The 16,981-nt window shown below is 52.6% G+C and overlaps 1 protein-coding gene across 1 annotated transcript; it reads right to left on the bottom strand.

Annotated features, from left to right (window-relative positions):
* Window positions 1-3,658: 3,658 nt before the first annotated feature.
* Window positions 3,659-12,528, bottom strand: LOC144953424 (dual specificity tyrosine-phosphorylation-regulated kinase 2-like; the record flags this gene model as incomplete). The annotated part of the gene is made up of 8 exons (XM_078884001.1): window positions 12,523-12,528; window positions 10,586-10,717; window positions 8,486-8,622; window positions 7,336-7,482; window positions 6,120-6,258; window positions 5,689-5,764; window positions 4,956-5,128; window positions 3,659-3,706 (listed from the first exon to the last, which is right to left on the bottom strand). Coding segments are annotated over exons 1-8 (858 nt in total), but the record flags the coding sequence as incomplete, so codon positions are not given.
* Between the last annotated feature and the right edge of the window lie 4,453 nt (window positions 12,529-16,981).

Here is a 16,981-nt window from a genome sequence, read left to right as displayed (position 1 = left end):
AGGGTCGGGATCGAACCCACGACCTCCTGCGTACCAGGCGAGGTAGTTAACGTCTCATCAGGGTCGGGATCGAACCCACGACCTCCTGTGTACCAGGCGAGGTAGTTAACATCACATCAGGGTCGGGATCGAACCCACGACCTCCTGCGTACCAGGCGAGGTAGTTAACGTCTCATCAGGGTCGGGATCGAACCCACGACCTCCTGCGTACCAGGCGAGCTAGTTAACATCTCATCAGGGTCGGGATCGAATCCACGACCTCCTGTGTACCAGGCGAGGTAGTTAACATCACATCAGGGTCGGGATCGAACCCACGACCTCCTGCGTACCAGGCGAGGTAGTTAACGTCTCATCAGGGTCGGGATCGAACCCACGACCTCCTGTGTACCAGGCGAGGTAGTTAACATCACATCAGGGTCGGGATCAAACCCATGACCTCCTGCGTACCAGGCGAGGTAGTTAACGTCTCATCAGGGTCGGGATCGAACCCACGACCTCCTGTGTACCAGGCGAGGTAGTTAACATCTCATCAGGGTCGGGATCGAACCCACGACCTCCTGCGTACCAGGCGAGGTAGTTAACGTCTCATCAGGGTCGGGATCGAACCCACGACCTCCTGCGTACCAGGCGAGGTAGTCAACATCTCATCAGGGTCGGGATCGAACCCACGACCTCCTGCGTACCAGGCGAGGTAGTTAACGTCTCATCAGGGTCGGGATCGAACCCACGACGTCTTGCGTACCAGGCGAGGTAGTTAACGTCTCATCAGGGTCGGGATCGAACCCACGACCTCCTGCGTACCAGGCGAGGTAGTTAACGTCTCATCAGGGTCGGGATCGAACCCACGAACTCCTGTGTACCAGGCGAGGTAGTTAACATCTCATCAGGGTCGGGATCGAACCCACGACCTCCTGCGTACCAGGCGAGGTAGTTAACATCACATCAGGGTCGGGATCGAACCCACGACCTCCTGCGTACCAGGCGAGGTAGTCAACATCTCATCAGGGTCGGGATCGAACCCACGACCTCCTGTGTACCAGGCGAGGTAGTTAACATCACATCAGGGTCGGGATCGAACCCACGACCTCCTGCGTACCAGGCGAGGTAGTTAACGTCTCATCAGGGTCGGGATCGAACCCACGACCTCCTGTGTACCAGGCGAGGTAGTTAACTTCTCATCAGGGTCGGGATCGAACCCACGACCTCCTGTGTACCAGGCGAGGTAGTTAACATCACATCAGGGTCGGGATCGAACCCACGACCTCCTGTGTACCAGGCGAGGTAGTTAACATCACATCAGGGTCGGGATCGAACCCACGACCTCCTGTGTACCAGGCGAGGTAGTTAACATCTCATCAGGGTCGGGATCGAACCCACGACCTCCTGCGTACCAGGCGAGGTAGTTAACGTCTCATCAGGGTCGGGATCGAACCCACGACCTCCTGTGTACCAGGCGAGGTAGTTAACATCACATCAGGGTCGGGATCGAACCCACGACCTCCTGCGTACCAGGCGAGGTAGTTAACGTCTCATCAGGGTCGGGATCGAACCCACGACCTCCTGCGTACCAGGCGAGGTACACAGAGAGAGACTCACCGTGGCTCAGCAGCTGCAGAGCCCTGCACAGGAGTGGTGCCTCCACTGCTGCTGATGGTGGTGTCGCCCCAGCTGGTGATGGTGGGGGTGGTGGTGGTGGCCTCGCTGGTGGTTGTGGCCTGGATGGTGGTTGTGGCCTGGATGGTGGTGGTGGCCTGGATGGTGGTTGTGGCCTGGATGGTGGTGGTGGCCTGGATGGTGGTGGTGGCCTGGATGGTGTTGGTGGCCTTGCTGGTGGTTGTGGCCTGGATGGTGGTGGTGGCCTTGCTGATGGTTGTGGCCTGGATGGTGGTGGTGGCCTGGATGGTGGTGGTGGCCTGGATGGTGGTGGTGGCCCGATGGTGGTGGGAGTGGCCCTGCTGGTGGTGGTGGCCCGGATGGTGGTGGCCCGGGTGGTGGTGGTTTGTAGCCAGCTGTGAGCCAGCGCCTGCTCAGGCGTCATCCGGAGATTCGGATCCCATCTGTTGGGAGACGCACGGGGAGGGAGGGAGGGGTGGGGGGGGGGGGAGACGCACACGTGGTGAGAGGGGCAAGGTGAGATGATTTGACAGGGTGGGAGGTGGGAGGAGAGTGGGGGGATGGAGAGGGTGGAAGGGAGTGGTGGTGGGTGGTGAGTGGGTTGCAGATCCGTCAACCCGTATGGTTTTTTCGATATTCTTGTACAGGGTAATTGAGTTTTCAGGTCCGTACGGAGTGCAGCCGTTTCAATTCTGGGTGATAAAAACAATTTGTGTCTATTTGTTTGTGTTTGTTCCTTGTGATGGGACTTTGCAGGATGTACGTTGATATGTATCAGGGTCAGTGAGTGACCAATAAAGGTCTGAATTGGGTCTGTAGTGAGGTAGGGCACTGATAAGGTGTTGACAGGTCTGGGGTGGTGAGTGGGCGTGAGTGGTGTGGGGATGAGTGGTGGTGAGCGAGGGGTGAGCGTGGTTCGTACTGCAGGCAGCGGCTGACAAAGTCCACCAGCTGAGGGTGGTGTCCCTGCAGTGCGCGGTGCAGGGACAGGCTTCCTGGTGGACGCTGCTGGGACAGGTTGTAGGGGAGACCCTCAGAGTCTGCAGAGAGACAGAGAGACACACGCAGAGTCACCCGCCAACACGTCGCCCACATACCCACTCAGCCACTTACCTACCCACCTTCATATACACCTACATACCAACTCACACACCCACCTACCCACCCACCCACTCACCTACCCAACCACACACTCACCTCCCCACCCACTCACCCACTCACTAACTCAGCCACCCACTGACTCACCTACCTACTCACCTTCCCAACCACTCACCCACCTACTCACCCACTCACCCACTCACCCACCCACCCACTCACTCACCCACCCACCGACTCACCTACCCACCCACCCACTCACCTACCCACCCGCCCGCTCACTCACTCACAAACCCACCTATGCTTCCTAGCGACTTCTACAGAGAGCCCCACCTCCGGGATATTCAGAGACCCCCCCCCCAGTCCCCCCCCCAACCCCCCCCACAAAATAATCCTATAAGAGCCTCACTGCCACCCCCCAGCTAACAAGACGGAATGGGTTATGTCGCTGGCGTCAGCCTACCCGAACCAACTCACCCACTCACCTACCCACACACTATCCCACTCACTCACCTACCTACTCACCTACCCAACAACTCTCTCACTCACTCACCCACTCACTCACCCACCCACTCACTCACCCACCCACCCACTCACCTACCCACCCACCCGCTCACTCACACACCCACACACCCACTCACCTACCCACCCACCCGCTCACTCACACCCACCCACCCACTCACCCACCCACCCACCCGCTCACCTACCCACCCACCCGCTCACTCACACACCCACACACCCACTCACTCACCCACCCACCCACCTACCCGCTCACCTACCCACCCACCCGTTCACTCACACACCCACACACCCATTCACTCACCCACCCACCCACTCACCTACCCACCCACTCACTCACCCACCCACCCACCCACCCACTCACCTACCCACCCACCCGCTCACTCACACACCAGCCTGCCCGAGCCTTCGACTCACCAAAGTAAAGTGTCTTGTTTGGGGCTTCGTCCACCATCTTTTTTGGGGGCATGTCCAGGATCTGCGCACGGTTTCAGACGAAGGCAAAAGGAGGGGTGGGGGTCGGTTACAGCCGGTGTAGCCTCAGCGGGCCCATTGGGGCAAGTGCCGTCTGTCAGCGGTGAGTAGTGGCGGAGGCAGCGCCTATTTGAGGCCGGAACTGCGTACAAAGACAACAATCCCCCCTTCCCCTCGTCTTGATTGCTTTTTCATTGCTTTCATGGCTTTATTTTGGTGATTTCGAAAAGTGTATTGGTTTAGCCATGTTTGTTTGTTGTAGTACAGAGTTAGACTGATGGCCTTAATCTAAGTTGTCTTATGGTTGTTGTTGTTGTTGTTTGACTTGCATCCCACTGGGATTTTTGCACACAGCGTTGGTGTACGGTGTTTTTTTCTGCAATGTTTTGCTGTCTTTTCTTGGATTTTCTGATTGCACTCAGTCACATATTCACTTTAAGATGTTTTTTGTTCATGTTGTTTGTTTGTTGCGGTTGCACCCGATTCAAGAGCCGAATGGCTCACAGGGCTATACATAATAAATTAACTTGAACTTGAACTTGTCTTAGCCTTATCTGATTGCTGGGGCAAGTGCTGGTAGGAGTGAGCAGCACCTACGAAGGCCAGCACTGTGTACATAGACAACAATCCGCCCCTCTCCTTATTAGCCTCATCTCATTGCTGGGCCAAGTGCTGTTAGGAGTGAGCTGCACCTACGAAGGCCAGCACTGTGTACATAGACAACAATCCGCCCCTCTCCTTATTAGCCTCATCTCATTGCTGGGCCAAGTGCTGTTTGTCGCGAGCAGCACCTACGAAGGCCAGCACTGTGTACATAGACAACAATCCGCCCCTCTCCTTATTAGCCTCATCTCATTGCTGGGGCAAGTGCTGTTTGTCGCGAGCAGCACCTACGAAGGCCAGCAACATTGTGCACATAGACAACAATCCCCTCCTCCCCGTATTAGCCGTATTTGACTGCTGGGGCAAGTGCTGGTAGCAGCGAGAAGCACCTTTGAAGGCCGGAACGGCACATGAGGGGGTGGGTGCCCAGCGCCACGCCCGGCCACCTTTGGCGTTTGTGGCCGTGAGAGAGAATCCAACTCCATGAGTATGGGTCTCTGTGGGTCTGTATGGTCTCTATGAGTCTCTGTGCAGACCAACAGACCCATACCCATAGAGACCTGCCGGCCCACCCACCGTACCCACCGTACCCACCCACCATACCCACCCACCCACCCACTATACCCACCGTACCCACCCACAGCCCGTACCTCGACGCAGCAGGGCAGGTGTTCTTCGTAGGTCCGTGGATCAAAGAGATCCTTGCCGGTGGCCATCTCGGCCACGGTGCAGCCCAGCGCCCACATGTCCACAGCGCAGGTGACCTGGTAGCCCAGCAGCAGCTCTGGGGCCACGTAGGGCAACGTCCCGCCCACGGTTTGGGCTGCACAGCAACAACAACGACAACAACAACGACAACGACGACAACGAATATGAAGCAGAGGTCGCAAACGGGTTTTGATTCCTTACCCGTACCCGGCCGCACCAGGGTCGCAAACGGGTACCTGTAGCCGGCCGGGTATCGGGTAGGGTACGGGTATCGGGTACCCGATTGCGACCTCTGATATGAAGTAGTCCCTCCGTCAACAGCGACGTGGGTTGAACAGGTTTATTTTTCGGTCGGTTAAACGCGTAGTCGGCTTCTGCGACCGATATGTCACGGCGAAGGTGAGTTTTTGGGTTGGACCGCGTACTCTGGCTTGCCCGCCTGATGATGACGCTCGGCTGTAAGCGCTCGAATTGTAAACGTCGTAGTGGGTTTACATCTCCAGCACACACCGGTTAGCGCTGTGCAAGTGGCAAATGGGCGCGTCCTGTTTACGTGACGCTGAACCTCACCGAGTGGCTGCGTCGGGTGGCGGCGGGTTCGACGACACAACGTTGACATTGACGCGAGTTAACCCTGAACAACAAAAAAAACTCCACGTTCGCAAAGCCACTCGCCTTCATGCTTCAGGTAGAAGCTGCAGCCGAAGTCGGTGACCCTCACTTTGCCGGCCGCGGTGAGCAGAATGTTGTCCTGGACAAAGGGGGAGGGACAGAGAAGGAATTCCACGCTGTGAGGTTACGGCAAGAGAGTGTCCAGCCGGCAGCGGGCCTATCACGCAAAGTGACGCATTGACACCCACACGGGCAGCGAGAGGTAGAGATAGAGGCACGCAGGGGGGTAAAAAAGCTACTTGGACTCGATTTGAAGCTTTCGTGACTGCAGGGATTCATCTTCTTGGTTCTTTCGGTAAAGTCACCACGTGGAAGGGAAGTAATAAACTAATAAAAATAAAACACAATAAAATAATTCTCACGACGTTTCGGCCTACAACGCAAGCAGTCGTCCTCAGGTGAGAGGGCGCGATGACCGCCCCCGCTCCGCTCACCGGCTTGATGTCCCCGTGGACGATGCCCCGTCGCTTGGCGTACAACAGGAAGTGGAGGATGGCCCTGGTGTACTCCCTCAAGCGCATCACGCAGATTCGCCCGACGCTCCCTTTGCTCATCACGTCGTTGAGGCTCTTCCTGGCACGACGACGACGACAACCACGACGACGATAATTGTTTTTTTACCCTTCTATCTGGCAACAAAACTGACACCTTTTTTTTTTACAAGGAGTCATGTTTGCATAGACCACAATACCTGCAGCCATAATGCAAACAAATAACATAACTCTGATAATATATGCACTGTCCTTGAAGTTGATTGGTCCACTCCCGAGACGGCTTTCTTTAGAGCCTAGTCCCCATTGGTGTTGGAGCAGATGACACCAGAAGGTGTTCAACTCAAACACAGTGCAATATCAGAGTATTGAGAGCTCGGGGTTAGCATTTACACTATGAGATCTCTTTTACCAGTGGCAAAATATAATAGTAGGTTTTTACCCTTTTAACTGGTACAAAACTGACACTGACCACAACACAACTACTTGTGTTGTGGTCATTGCAAACATGATGCCTTGAATAAAGGTGTCAGTTTTGTACCAGTTAAAAGGGTAAAAACCTACATTTAATTGATTTAACGAGGCGAGACATCTTTTGATGAATTGTTAACTATCTTTAAACTCATTAAATAAACTGCAAAAGAAGTTAATTTTGAAAGTTATTAAATAAAGCTATTGGGAAACAAATTAGAAAATTAATCATCCCCCCGCCACCCCACACACTTTGCGCAAGAGCACAGAATTGTGGTCACCACATCTGTGCCTCTATATAAGGAACGAAACAGGTGAAATGCTCCACAAAATCTGGCTGTCGCCTGATGAAGCTGGTTGTAATTACTGGCGAAACGCCGTACTCGGAGATTGTAAATGTTGTGGCTTGGCTCTCGAACACAACGTTGTGCTGTACCATTATACTACACTATACACTACACACTAGTGCTGTACTAGTAACGAATTGGTACGTTCTGTTTGCGTGACAACCCTTACTAGTTGGCTGTGTCGGATGGTGGCGGGTTTAACGACACAACATTTATACATTTACGTAATCCAACCCAAAAATACCTCTATATTGGTCGCGAAAGCCCTGCGTGTAAAACTCAATAAATGTGATGAATCGATAAATCTAGTTGCTTGGGTGGTGGGGGGGAGGTTCGCGTACTTCAAGAGCTCGACGACGAGGCAATTGTGTCCGCGGAATTTGAACGTGTCCAGGACCCGGATGACTCCGTAGAGATCATCGCTAGCCTTGCCCTGCAGCTCCTTGGCCACCTCCAGCTCCGTCATCTGGCGGGACGCTGTCGAGGGGCTGAACAGCGGGAGGGGGAAGGCCACGAAATCGACGGTGACTCTGTGTGGGTGACTCTGTGGGGGTCTCTGTGGGTGTCTCTGGGTAACTCTGTGGGTGTCTCTGTTGGTTACTCTGGGTCTCTGGGTCTGGGTGTTTCTGTGGGCCTCTCTGGGTCTTTAAGGGTCTCTAAGGGTTTGGGTGTCTATATGGGTCTCTAAGGGTCTGGGTATCTCTGTGGGTGTGTTTGTGGGTCTCTAAGGGTCTGGGTGTCTCTGTGGGTGTCTCTGTGGGTCTCTATGGGTCTGCTAGTTTTTAGCTTATACTTAGTAATAGTTGTAAGGCAGTTATTATTTTGTTAGTAAACTTTAGTTCATAGCAGTAGTCTGACGGCAGGTTATTATTTAGTGAGTTAGTTCATAGTAGTAAGTTCTACGGCAGTTATACATTTGTTAGTTCATAGTTAGCAGCAGTTTTACGGCAGTTAGTATTTTTTAGTTAATTAATATTTAACAGTAGTTTTATAGCAGTTAGTATTTTTTTAGTTAGTTCATATTTAACAGTAGTTTTATGGCAGTTAGTGTTATGGCAGTTAGTATTCTGTTAGTTTATAGTTAGCAGCAGTTTTATGGCAGTAAGATTTTGTTAGTTTGTAGTGAGCAGCAGTTTTATGGCAGTTAGTATTTTGTTAGTTCATATTTAGCAGCAGGTTTATGTCCGTATTTTGTTAATTTATAGTTAGCAGAAGTTTTAAGGCAGTTAGTATTCTGTTAGTTTATAGTTAGCAGCAGTTTTATGGCAGTAAGATTTTGTTAGTTTGTAGTGAGCAGCAGTTTCATGGCAGTTAGTATTTTGTTAGTTCATATTCAGCAGCAGGTTTATGTCCGTATTTTGTTAATTTATAGTTAGCAGAAGTTTTACGGCAGTTAGTATTTTGTCAACGAGTCCATAGTGAAAGTTTCACGGCGGTGCCTCCAATCGTTTGATGATTATTGTCCTAGAGCGCGGGCCACCGCGGACTCACCACAAGGGCAGCGACATCATCTTGACGGCCACGTGCGTTTTGGTTTTGTGGTCGAGGCACTGCAGCACCAGTCCCTGGCCTCCCTCGCCGATCAGCTTCTGCACCTCGTAGCGGTAGTGGAGCTGTTCCTTGCGGACCTGGGGAGGCGGAGGAGGAGGCAGGGACCGGTAGTCAGAGTCGTCGCGATCGGAGTGCCTGACGCTCAATGGTGGTGGCAGCAGCGGCAGTCGGGGCTTCCACGGCCACCATTTTCCACGGCCGCCATTTTCCACGGCCGCCATTTTCCACGGCCGCCATTTTCCACCATGGAGGTTTTTATTTGCTTGGGTGTTAGATTGCGGAGATGTTTAAATGTTTCGTTAAACTCGCCGAATGATTGACTTGAAGCTTTCGTGACTGCAGGAATTAATATATTTGGGTCTTTCGGTAAAGTCACGTAGGTTGGTTCAAAGAAAATAATAAAAATAACAGAAAACTACGACGTTTCGATCGCAACGCAAGCGGTCGTCTAACTGTTATTTTTACTATTTTCTTTGAACCTACCTACGTGACTTTAACGAAAGACCCAAGAATACCGAATGCCGTTTAAACTCGGGGGGATTGTTCGCCTTTTTGCGTTTATCCATCTAACCCTCAGTAGTAAGACACTGGGTAGTGAGACACTGGCGGTGAGAGACTGGCGGTGAGACACTGGTATTGAGACTAGGCCCTAACAAAGGCTGCTTTCTTTGGTGTAGACCAATCAGTATCAAAGGCAATGCCACATATTATCAGAGCATGTTTTTGTCTGCATGCTCACCGCAAGTATGTGTTTCGTTTCCAGAAAGGCTACAGCCTATTGCTACGCTGTTAAAGGCCCCACCACTGACCTGCTATGTAGTTCTTCTTTTTCAAGAGTGACCTGGCCATCACGAATCATTGCTCAACGAAGTGGGGCCTTATCATTACCACCGTGTGGAAATGTGTAGCGGAAGCCAATTGCTCTAAATGTGTGGTGACGTTGTTTCTAAATGTGGAAGAAGAAACAAGTATAACCCGTAAAAACAAAGTTTTTCACTATAAATCCTTTATATGCGTGGCGGCTAGAGTCCTCTCGTCCTCTGGCTTGAGATGGCTGCCACCTCTGGGTCAGATGATTGCATTGCACCATTAAGCAATTGGTAATTAAATATAATATTTTTGTCCTAAAAAGTGTAAAATTTTCACGAACATTAATTGTCACGCACAACGAGTCTGTGTGCAAAATGTCAGCTAGATTGGATCACGGGAAGTGGGTTAAAAAACGACCGAAAGATTTGCACGGTCGTAAGCGCGCAAGCGAACTTAATATAAAGGATTTTAAAACGGAGGACCTGGAAAAATCCACGCAACCACGGGCAGAGAGATAGAGACACAAACTCCAAATATGCAGCAGGCGTCAGGGTCGGTATCGAACCCACGACCTCCTGTATACAAGGCGAGGGAGTTAACATCTCCTGGCCATCACGGCCGACGTCGCTGTGAGTGGATTAGCGAAAGTTTGCTACATATGGTGCGAAATAACTTTAACACATACACAGAGACCCAGATCCTGAGAGACCCACAGACACCCAGACCAATAAAGACCCACACAGATCCTTAGACACCCACAGAGACCCCAGAAACCCGTAACAGAATCTTAACTGTCTGTGTTTGGTGGTGGTGGCAGATTTAACAATTACACATTTATACTCATGCCTTCTAACCCAACAAAAACCTCTGGGTGTCTAATGGTGTCTCTTTGGGTGCCTCTGTGGGTCTCAATGGGAGTGGGTCTCTGGGTGTCTCTGGTTCTCTGTGTGTGTCTCTTTGGGTCTCTATGGGTGTCTCTGTGGGTCTCTATGGGTGTCTCTGTGGGTCTCTATGGGTGTCTCTGTGGGTCTCTATGGGTGTCTCTGGTTCTATGTGGGTCTCTTTGGGTCTTTATGGGTGTCTCTGTGGGTCTCTATGGGTCTCTGTGTGTGTCTGTGGGTCTCTATGGGTGTCTCTGTGTCTCTGTGGGTCTCTGTGTGTGTCTCTGTGGGTCTCTATGGGTGTCTCTGTGGGTCTCTACGGGTGTCTCTGTGTCTCTGTGAGCCTCACAGGGATGTAGTTGTTGTTATCGTCGTCGTAGCCGTCGTTGTTGTTGCCGCCCCGGGGTTTGTCGACCTCGTCGACAGTGAAGAACCAGACTTGTTCCATGGCCGCCAGCTCCAGCTTTTGGCGATGACTCAACTGAGGCCCAAAAAAATTCAGGATCGCTGCACACGTGACAACAACAACAACTTTGAACTATTTCTGTTTTGTTTACATGCCAGGTAATGCCCCCGCTAGAGCTACATCGTCGTCATCATCACGTGGAAACTCTACTCAGACCCACAGAGACCCACAAAAATGCATTTTCGTATCGAACCATAGAGAAACACAGATACCCTTTGAGACCCATACTCACATAGATCAATAGAGACCCATACTCATATAGATCCATAGAGACCCATACTCATATAGATCCATAGAGACCCATACATAGATCCATAGAGACCCATACTCATAAAGATCCATAGAGACCCATACTCATAGAGATCCATAGAGACCCACAGAGATCCATGCTGATAAGAGACCCATACTAAAATTAAACTATATATTTTTTATTTTGGCAGGTAAGGCCCCACTGAAGTGGCTGATATTATCTTCATCACATGGAAATATATAGTGGCAGCCAAATACTGTATACCCATGCAACATGGCAATCATGACATTCCTCATGCAACATGGCCGCCCTAAAGACCCCCATGCAACATGGCCGCCGTGACATCCCCCACGTAACATGGCCATAGTGACGTCCCCCATGCAACATGGCCGTAGTGATGTACCCCATGCAACATGGCTGCCGTGACAGCCCCCATGCAAAATGGCCACAATGAAGTCCCCCATGCAAAATGGCTGCCACAAAGTCCCCTAAGCAACATGGCCGCCGTCAAGTCCCCCATGCAAAATGGCGGTAGTGACTTCCCCCCCCCCCATTCACCGTGGCCACGTTTGCTCTCACTGCTGTTCTCACCTCGAGGCGATTTGCTGCGGATGGGGCCGGTGCCGGCTGCGGACAGCGCGCTCCACGTGTTGACAGAGACTCCCTCCCTCCTCCTCGCTCCAGCTTGGCTCGTCTGCACGCACATACACACACAGACAATATTGGAGCATGCTCCTCTACACACACAGACTTCAAATAAACATATTCTTAGGTGTTTTCGGTAAAGTCACGAAGGTAAAAAAATTAAAATTAATAAAAGTAAAATAAAATAAAAAACACGACGTTTCGGAGGCAACACAAGCTTCCGTCTTAAGGTGGAACCGTCACAGCACGATAGCTGTATCAAGTGAGAGGAGCTTGTGTTGCCTCCGAAACGTCGTGATTTTTATTTTATTTTTATTTTACTTTTATTAATTTAAATATTTTACCTACGTGACTTTACCGAAAAAACCTAAGAATATGAATCCTTGCAGTCACGAAAGCTTCAAATCTAGATTCAAATAAACAGTAGGCGTCAGGATCGGGGTCGAACCCACGACCTCCTGTATACCAAGTGAGATTGTTAACATCTCCTAGCCACCGTGGTGCCACACAGTCGTGTACAGGCATCACAAACACTCACTACATCTCGCGGAGGATCGTTGCGCGGTTCGGTTCGCAAGTGCGAGTTGTAAGTCGACGTTGAACAAATATATATTTCATAGAAGCTCGTTCGTAAGTGAGGGTGGTGTTTGTAAGTGAGGGTGGTGTTCGTAAGTGAGGGTGGTGTTCGTAAGTGAGGGTGGTGTTCGTAAGTGTGGGTGGTGTTGGTAAGTGTGGATGGTGTTTGTAAGTGAGGGTGGTGTTCGTAAGTGTGGATGGTGTTTGTAAGTGTGGGTGGTGTTGGTAAGTGTGGGTGGTATTCGTGAGTGAGGGTGGTGTTGGTAAGTGTGGGTGGTGTTGGTAAGTGAGGGTGGTGTTCGTAAGTGTGGGTGGTGTTGGTAAGTCGAGAGTAGGGGCCCATGCGTACCTCCATGGTGTTGATGCTCAGAGTGGCTTCTCTCACGCAGCAGTCTCCAAGGTCTCTGTGAGGAAAGCTGTGGGAGGGGGGGAAGGGGGTGGAGATGGTGGAGAGAGTCACAACATGAACTCACATCCTCACCACGGACCCAGCCTCACCAATAACCCACAACAGGCAACCACACACTCACCACGAACCGCTATCCTCACCACGAACTCACATGGACTCACATCCGCACCATGGACCCAGCCTCTCCAATAACCCACAACACGCACCACAAACCCACAACACGCACCACGAACCCACAACATGGACCTACACACTCACCACGAACCCACAACACGCACCACGAACCCACAACACGGACCCACACACTCACCGCAAACTCACAACACGGACCCACAAACTCACCACGAACCCACAACACGGACCCACACACTCACCACGAACCCACAACAGGGACCCACACACTCACCACGAACCCACAACACGGACCCACACACTCACCTCGAACCCACAAAACGGACCCACAAACTCACCACGAGCCCACAACACAGACCCACACACTCACCTCGAACCCACAACACGGACCCACACACTCACCACGAACCCCAAACAGGGACCCACACACTCACGACGCACCCACACCCTCACCACGAAACCACAAAACTCACCACGAACCCACAACAGGCAACCACACACTCACCACGAATTCATAACACGAACTCACATGCTCACCACGAACCCACACACTCACCACGAACCCACAACAGGGACCCACACACTCACCACGCACCCACAACACGGACCCACAAACTCACCACGCACCCACAACACGCACCCACACACTCACTACGCACCCACATCCTCACCACAGACCCACAACACTCACCACAAAACCCACAACACTCACCACACACTCACCACGAACCCACAAAACTCACCTCGTCAAACGTTTCGCTCGGATGGCTTCAGCAGAAGTCGTTCGAAAGGCGACGATGACGAAGCTGCAGCAGCTGCAAGTGTCAGAAGCTGCCGTCTCCTTCACGCGCGTCAACAACTCTGAGGAAGCACGTGGCGATTGCGACGTCACCGGTGACGTCTCAGTGCGAGGGGCGTGACCACGCCCCCTTTAGACACGCCCCTCCGAGTGACGTAACAGCGCGCGACCACGCCCCCGGAAGTCACCTCCCGCCCCTCCTTTTTGGGCGCCCCCCCCCCCCCACCTCCATCCCCAGCTTCTACTTCCGCTTCCGGTCGGGGCGAATGGCGGGAAAAATCTGAAGCCTGCGTGGGCCTCCTCGAGGTCTACTCAGCCTGAAGATGTCTCCACGGGGCTCTGTGTGAGGTGAGTCTGTGGGTCTCTGTGTGTGTCTGTGTGAGGTGGGTCTCTGTGTGGTGAGTCTGTGGGTCTCTGTGTGGTGAGTCTGTGGGTCTCTGTGTGGTGAGTCTGTGGGTCTCTGTGTGGTGAGTCTGTGGGTCTCTGTGTGTGTCTGTGTGTGGTGAGTCTGTGTGTCTCTGTGTGGTGAGTCTGTGGGTATCTGTGTGGTGAATCTGTGGGTCTCTGTGTGGTGAGTCTGTGGGTCTCTGTGTGGTGAGTCTGTGGGTCTCTGTGTGAGGTGAGTCTGTGGGTCTCTGTGTGAGGTGAGTTTGTGGGTCTCTGTGTGGTGAGTCTGTGGGTCTCTGTGTGAGCTGAGTCTGTGGGTCTCTGTGTGAGGTGAGTCTGTGGGTCTCTGTGTGAGGTGAGTTTGTGGGTCTCTGTGTGGTGAGTCTGTGGGTCTCTGTGTGAGGTGAGTTTGTGGGTCTCTGTGTGAGGTGAGTCTGTGGGTCTCTGTGTGGTGAGTCTGTGGGTCTCTGTGTGGTGAGTCTGTGGGTCTCTGCGTGGTGAGTCTGTGCGTCTCTGTGTGATGAGTCTGTGGGTCTCTGTGTGGTGAGTCTGTGGGTCTCTGTGTGGTGAGTCTGTGGGTCTCTGTGTGGTGAGTCTGTGGGTCTCTGTGTGGTGAGTCTGTGGGTCTCTGTGTGGTGAGTCTGTGGGTCTCTGTGTGGTGAGTCTGTGGGTCTCTGTCTGAGGTGAGTCTGTGGGTCTCTGTGTGGTGAGTCTGTGGGTCTCTGTGTGGTGAGTCTGTGGGTCTCTGTGTGAGGTGAGTCTGTGGGTCTCTGTGTGGTGAGTCTGTGGGTGTCTGTGTGGTGAGTGTGTGGGTCTCTGTGTGTGTCTGTGTGAGGTGGGTCTCTGTGTGGTGAGTCTGTGGGTCTCTGTGTGGTGAGTCTGTGTGTATCTGTGTGAGGTGAGTCTGTGGGTCTCTGTGTGGTGAGTCTGTGGGTCTCTGTGTGGTGAGTCTGTGGGTCTCTGTGTGAGGTGAGTCTGTGGGTCTCTGTGTGGTGAGTCTGTGGGTGTCTGTGTGGTGAGTGTGTGGGTCTCTGTATGGTGAGTCTGTGGGTGTCTGTGTGGTGAGTCTGTGGGTCTCTGTGTGGTGAGTCTGTGGGTCTCTGTGTGGTGAGTCTGTGGGTCTCTGTGTGAGGTGAGTCTGTGGATCTCTGTGTGTGGTGAGTCTGTGGATCTCTGTGTGAGGTGAGTCTGTGGGTCTCTGTGTGGTGAGTCTGTGCGTCTCTGTGTGGTGAGTCTGTGGGTCTCTGTGTGGTGAGTCTGTGGGTATCTGTGTGGTGAGTCTGTGGGTCTCTGTGTGTGGTGAGTCTGTGGGTCTCTGTGTGGTGAGTCTGTGGGTCTCTGTGTGGTGAGTCTGTGGGTCTCTGTGTGGTGAGTCTGTGGTTCTCTGTGTGTCTGTGTCTGGTTAGTCTGTGAGGTGAGTCTGTGTGATGAGTCTGTGGGTCTCTGTGTGGTGAGTCTGTGGGTCTCTGTGTGTGGTGAGTCTGTGGGTCTCTGTGTGGTGAGTCTGTGGGTCTCTGTGTGGTGAGTCTGTGGGTCTCTGTGTGATGAGTGTGTGAGTCTCTGTGGTGAGTGTGTGGGTCTCTGTGTGGTGAGTCTGAGACTCTGTGGGTGTCTCTACATTTCCACACGATGATGATGATGATGTTATCAACCACTTAGTTGAGCTTCTATCATTTGTAATAGCCAGCGCTACATAGCTCCTTACCTGGTAACATTTAAATCATTTAGTTTAGTATCTTTGTGGCTCTCTGTGTGTGTCTCTCTGGGTGTCTGTGGGTCTCTATGTATATCTATGGATCTGTGTGTCTCTATGGGTATCTATGTATTTCTATGGGTCTTTGTCTTTACGATTATCTGTGTATTTATATGGGTTTCTATGTATCTCTATGAGTCTCTATGCATTACTATGGGTCTCTGTGTCTCTATGGGTCTCTGTGTATCTTTTTGGGTCTCTATGTAACACTCTGGGTCTCTATGGGTCTCTGCGTTTCCCTGGATATCTGTGTGTCTCTATCGGTCTCCATGTATCTCTATGGGTCTCTATGTATCATTATGGGTATCTGTGTGTCTCTATCGGTCTCTATGTATCTCTATGGGTCTCTGTGTCTCTATGTATCACTATGGGCCTTTATGTATCTCTATGGGTCGCTAAGGGTCTCTATGTATCACTAGGCTAGGTGCAGGAGGAGGAGGTCACGGGACAGACCCAGCAGGTGCCATGGGTTGACTGCTGTGCCAGGCTAGGTGCAGGAGGAGGAGGTCACGGGACAGACCCAGCAGGTGCCATGGGTTGACTGCTGTGCCAGGCTAGGTGCAGGAGGAGGAGGTCACGGGACAGACCCAGCAGGTGCCATGGGTTGACTGCTGTGCCAGGCTAGGTGCAGGAGGAGGTCACAGGACAGACCCAGCAGGTGCCATGGGTTGACTGCTGTGCCAGGCTAGGTGCAGGAGGAGGAGGTCACGGGACAGACCCAGCAGGTGCCATGGGTTGACTGCTGTGCCAGGCTAGGTGCAGGAGGAGGAGGTCACGGGACAGACCCAGCAGGTGCCATGGGTTGACTGCTGTGCCAGGCTAGGTGCAGGAGGAGGAGGTCACAGGACAGACCCAGCAGGTGCCATGGGTTGACTGCTGTGCCAGGCTAGGTGCAGGAGGAGGAGGTCACGGGACAGACCCAGCAGGTGCCATGGGTTGACTGCTGTGCCAGGCTAGGTGCAGGAGGAGGAGGTCACGGGACAGACCCAGCAGGTGCCATGGGTTGACTGCTGTGCCAGGCTAGGTGCAGGAGGAGGTCACAGGACAGACCCAGCAGGTGCCATGGGTTGACTGCTGTGCCAGGCTAGGTGCAGGAGGAGGAGGTCACGGGACAGACCCAGCAGGTGCCATGGGTTGACTGCTGTGCCAGGCTAGGTGCAGGAGGAGGAGGTCACGGGACAGACCCAGCAGGTGCCATGGGTTGACTGCTGTGCCAGGCTAGGTGCAGGAGGTCACGGGACAGACCCAGCAGGTGCCATGGGTTGACTGCTGTGCCAGGTTAGGTGCAGGAGGTCACAGGACAAACCCAGCAGGTGCCATGGGTTGAC

Source organism: Lampetra fluviatilis, chromosome 76 (genome assembly GCF_964198595.1).
Source record: "Lampetra fluviatilis chromosome 76, kcLamFluv1.1, whole genome shotgun sequence".
Lineage (NCBI taxonomy): Eukaryota > Metazoa > Chordata > Hyperoartia > Petromyzontiformes > Petromyzontidae > Lampetra > Lampetra fluviatilis.
Note: the sequence above shows the minus strand (reverse complement) of the source record. Positions and strands in the feature narration are given on the sequence as shown.